Raw genomic sequence first — 5,417 nt, 5'->3', positions numbered from 1 at the left:
TCAGTGAAGGCAAACATTGATAGATGGGTGGATAGATGGGTGGACAGGCTGAATGATTAGTTATGTCTATGCAGGGTGGAGTGTGCCCATGTCCATGTATAGGGTTGGCAGACAATATTTCTACAAGTGTATTTGTGTGTTCTGTAAGTATTCCCAGATATATAGCAGAGCTGACAAGGGACAAGGTTGTAGTCACTTCTTGGCCACAGCCAGCTACCCAGAGGGAGCAAGTAGTTGGACCTGTGGGCTCAGGACCATAGTTGCAGGGGACATCAAGCTCAATTGGCATAACACACTACACAAAACATTGTTCCACATCCTACTTTAGCAAGTAGTGCCTGGGATCTTAAAAGCTTGCAAGTGGCCATCTAGATTCACTGATGTGTCTCTCCTTGTCCAGAGCAAAGAAGAATGAAGAAACCCAAAGATGCATGGAAATAACTAGTCCAAGCGACTGGTAGACTATGCAATCCTCAGCCTATACAACTATGAGACCAGAAGAACTAGATTGGGTAGGCGGCTACCACTGTCAACCACTTGGGGATCTATGTAGGAGATCCTGGATAGAATGGGAGAACAATGTGCAATAAAACTCAAAATCATTTTTTAAAAAAGGGACCAGGTTTACTGGTTTGATAGAGCCTGATGGAAACACTGAAATTTTAGCCCCTAGCTGCTCTTCAGGTCTGGAATTGAACCCACTCCTGTGGCTTCCAGCCAAACAAAAGACAGGCGTAATAGCTGAACATTTACATTAGGTAGATAAACTCGCTGGAGAGATCAATCATGGGAGAATAGAAGGGCTATTTATGCATAGGTAGACTGCTCAGGGGGCAGGAGTGCATGGGAGGAAAGGACACAGGAAAGAGGTAACTATGGGGAGGCAGTGGGACTGGAGCTGTTGCAGTCAATGTCATGAGACAAAGTGTATGTGAGCTGCTGTAAATAAAGTGAATTTCTCTTTAAACTTTCACCCAAATCACAATTTAAAAAAGAGAGAAAGAGATCCATGTCTGTACCCATTCCACAGAAAGGTTATCCCACATAATATGGAAATTACCAAACAATATTATTAATAACACATGCAACTAAAATTCCACTGAGGATAATTAAAAAATGGTTGCAGCAGTATATTGACAGGGAAATTCCAGAAATGCAAGCTGGATTCAGAAGAGGATGTGGAATGAAGGATATAATTGCTGATGTCAGATGGATCTTGGCTCAAAGCAAAAAATACCAGAAAGATGTTTACTTGTGTTTTATTGACTATGCAAAAACATTTGACTGTGTGGATCAAAACAAATTACGGATAACCTTGAGAAGAATGGGAATTCCAGAACACTTAATTGTGCTCATAAGGAATAGACCAGGAGGCTGTCATTTGAACAGAACAAAGGGATACTGCATGATTTAAAATCAGGAAGGGAATATGCCAGGGTAGTATCCTTTCACCATACTTATTCAATCTGTACACTAAGCAAATAAAATAGTACAAGAAGCTGGACTACATGAAGAAGAATGTGGCATCGGGACTGGAGAAAGACTCATTAACAACCTGCAATATGCAGATGACACAATTTTGTTTGCTAAAAGTGAAGGTGACTTGAAGCACTTACTGATGAAGGTAAATGAAGTGTGCACCCTGCTCTCAAGGAGTTCACATTTCAGTGTAGACGTCAAAGGAAGAAAAAGACAAAAACACACATGAGGAGTAGCCTTGGGGCTGAAACTATTTCTCCAAATCTGGACCACTAATGGGCATGGCCCTGCCCCCTCTGACCTTGATTCTCCAACCGTAATATACTGTCTTCATCTCAGCCATCCATCCAACCAAACCAAAAACCAAACTCACTGCCACCAAGTCAATTTTGACTCATAGCAATTCCCAATGTGTTTCCAAAGTGATAAATCTTTACAGAAGCAGACTGCCTCATCTTTCTTCCGCAGAGCAGCTGGTGGGTTCTAACCACCTACTTTCTGGTTAACAGCCAAATGTATTAATCACTAAACCACCAGAGCTCCTTATACCATGCAAAGGATATAAAAACTGTGTCAGAAAAGTAGCATAGTATGCAGATTATGCAAGGAGTATTTAGTAGTCAAGAAACAAATTCAAAAGACAAGTACCACTATGGGAAATGCTTAGACGATGTTAAAAGTGATTCCACACCCTAACACCACAGTGTTGAATGAGGTGAGAAGCAGGGGGCAGAATTCTTCTTGAACTGAGATGAAATAGTTGATCATTCCTCACAGATATGCATGCACAGAGGAGGAAATGTCTAAGATTTTCCTTGCAGTTGTGAAGACTCTGAGTTTCAAATCACATCCATATCTCATGCCTGTAAACTTGGAGTCAGAAGAACCAGGCTCTACAACTCACTTGCTGCTCCCCGTTGAACAAGTCACTTCTCTCTGAGTCTCAGTTTTCTCATTTATAAAATGTTTAAATTGAAATGATAATATATCTACTATCAGTTTTATGACTTTAATTTTTGGGAAGGAATCATTGCTGGGAGGGAAGGGGACAGGAAGAGGCACTAAAAAATTCTGCAATATCTTTGTAGCTTTGGATCAATATTGTACCTGGCATGAGAAGCAATAAGATGGAAGTGTGAAAGTGCTTCACACACAGGATAGGTCCTCAATACGTATTAGTTTAATCTGAATGTTCATTCTCTGTAAGGATTTCCCTCCATTTTTCAGATGGGACAACAAAAGTTCAGAAAGATTTGCCATTTAAACTCAATCTTTATATATATATAAACCAAACTCACTGCCATCCAGTTGATTCTTACTTATAGCAACCTCCATTGGGTTTCTGAGGTGGTAATACTTTACAGAAGTAAATTGCCCAGTCTTCCTTCCACAGAGTGGCTGGTGGGTTTGAACTGCCAACTCCTGGTTAGCAGTCAAATGCCTTAGGCACTACACCACCAGAGGTCCTATATATAGTTCCAAGCTCATCTGTTATACAGTGTTTCACAGATTCTACATTATTCTTTAGCACTGCATAGTATTCCATTGTGTGTATGTACCACAGTTTGGTTATCTATTCTTCTTTTGATGAGCGTTTAGGTTGTTTCTGCCTCTTTGCTATTGTGAATAGTATTGCATTGAACATGGGTGTGCACATATCTGTCCATGTCTTAGCTCTCACTTCTTTAGGATATATACCTAGTAACCAGATTGCTGGATCAAATGGTATTTCTGACTCCAACTTTTTAAGGAATTGCCATACTGATTTCCACAGTGGTTGTACCATTTTACAACCCTTGCCAATCTCTCTGCACCCTCACCAGCATTTGTTTTCTGTGTCATTGAACTTTGCTGTTAGTGATAGGATGAGATGGTATCTCATTGTTGTTTTGATTTGCATTTCTCTAATGGCTAATAATCATGAACATTCCATGTGTTTATTGGATACCTGAGTATCTTCTTTGGTGAAGTGTCTATTCATATCTTCTGCCCATTTTTCAATTGAATTTGTTTGTAAACTCAATCTACTTAAAGAGTTCACTCCCTGTTACAAATCACCGGATGTCTGCCTAATCTCTTCATGGCTGACTTCATCTCTTGGTTCCTCAGGGTGTAGATCATGGGATTGAGCATAGGGGTCATGACTGTGTAGCTGATGGATGCAGCCTTGTCCATAGGGAAGGGGGTAAAGGGCCGGGAGTAGATATAGATACAAGGAATAAAGATCATGGACACTACAATAATGTGGGTGGTGCAGGTGGAAGCAACCTTCTTTCTCGCCTGCCCTGAGTGGGATCTCAGCATCACCAGGATGATAGTATAAGAGATCAGAAGGAGGATGAACCAGATGAGGACCAACATCCCACTGTTGGAGATCATAAGGAACTCCAGGAGAGATGTGTCAGTGCAGGCTAGTCTCAGTACTTGTGGAACATCACAGTAGAAGTTATCCAGCACATTGGGGCCACAGAAAGGGAGTGGGAGCATCAGACCCAGTTGGACAATGGAATGAAGGAAGCCTCCCACCCAGGCAGCCACTACCAGCCCCCCACAGAGCTGAGTGTTCATGATGGTGACATAGTGGAGGGGCCGGGAGATGGCTATGTAATGATCATAGGCCATCACTGAGAGGAAGAAGACAGTCCCACCTCCCAAGAGGTGGAAGAAGAAGATCTGAGTCATGCAGCCCTGATAGGAGATGATCTTGGTCTCATGAAAGAAGTCAATCAACATCTTTGGGGAGGTAACTGTGGAATAGGAGAGGTCTATAACAGCCAAGTTTCAGAGCAGAAAATACATGGGTGTATGGAGCTTAGAGTCAAAAGTCACTGTGACCATGATGAGGAGGTTTCCCACGATGGTGGTGATATAGACAAACAGGAACACCAAGAATAGGAATTTCTGGAGCACCTGTGTCTGTGAAAACCCTAAGAGGACAAACTCAGACACCCATGTGATATTCTGTGGTTCCATGGCATCTTCTCCACATTCATAGAGAGAATACATGCAAAACAAAAATCATTCAATCATTTTCCCTTTGAGGCTCAGAAATGAGTTGATCAAAGTCATTGTTGAGGTGATCAAAGCCATAGCATAGGAGAGCCTTCCATTGGGATAAATTAATCTTCAAGGCGCTTACTGACTTATCTCTAACCATACCCTACCCTATTGCATTATAAATATTTATAGGTAAGTCTTTCCACCTCTGGACCTTTGGTCCTTGACTGCAGGTTCTATGTTGGATTCTTTTTCATATCTGCTGTGTCCAACATGGTGTCTTGTGAACCATAAGCACTTCAAAAATCTAGTTAAATAAATCAATAAATGAATAAATAGGTCAACAAGTGCCAGTGACTATGAAACATCTATGTGCATAAATCTTAAGAGATGATAGAAACTAATGGTTTTAAGCAAACCTGTAGATACTTTCTCATGGTGTTTTGAGGGGCTGCATGTTGTTCATTGCTGAAGGAAGAGTCAGGTTTCTTAGAAGAAATTTTCATGTACACATTCAAAGGCAAAAGTGTAGCAAAGCTGGGCTGGTCAGCACTTTTCAAACTTTTCTTCGCACTCTCCTCTCTAATGGCATGTGTTGCCATGAGACCATTTCCAGGGGTAACTCAAAGCAGCCCAGGACAAATGAAAAAAATTTCCTTGAACTCTCATGTTTTCTAATAAAAATTTGGCTGTGAATTTTCTCCTATACATATATTCCTAGATGATCTTTACCCAAAAACCCCAAGCTCACTGCCATGAAGTCAATTCCAACTCACAGTAACCCTGTGGGACAGAGTAGAACTGCCCCATAGAGCTTTCAAGGAGGTAAATCTTTATAGAAACAGACTGCTTCATCTTTCTCCTGTGAAGCGATGGGTAGGTTCAAACTGCTGACCTTTTGGTTATCAGCTAAGGGCTTTAACCACTTCACCCCACCGCCA

The 5,417-nt window shown here is 41.4% G+C and overlaps 1 protein-coding gene across 1 annotated transcript; it reads right to left on the bottom strand.

Annotated features, from left to right (window-relative positions):
• Positions 1–3,516: 3,516 nt before the first annotated feature.
• LOC103212005 (olfactory receptor 4D1) lies at positions 3,517–4,452 on the bottom strand. The gene is given in 1 exon segment (XM_007958003.1): positions 3,517–4,452. A coding segment is annotated over 1 exon segment (936 nt).
• Between the last annotated feature and the right edge of the window lie 965 nt (positions 4,453–5,417).

Source organism: Orycteropus afer, unplaced genomic scaffold, assembly GCF_000298275.1.
Source record: "Orycteropus afer afer isolate SDZICR_OR568_19922 unplaced genomic scaffold, OryAfe1.0 scaffold00834, whole genome shotgun sequence".
Taxonomy (NCBI): domain Eukaryota; kingdom Metazoa; phylum Chordata; class Mammalia; order Tubulidentata; family Orycteropodidae; genus Orycteropus; species Orycteropus afer.
The sequence above is the reverse complement of the archived record's forward strand: the minus strand, read 5'-3'. Positions and strand labels throughout refer to the sequence as shown.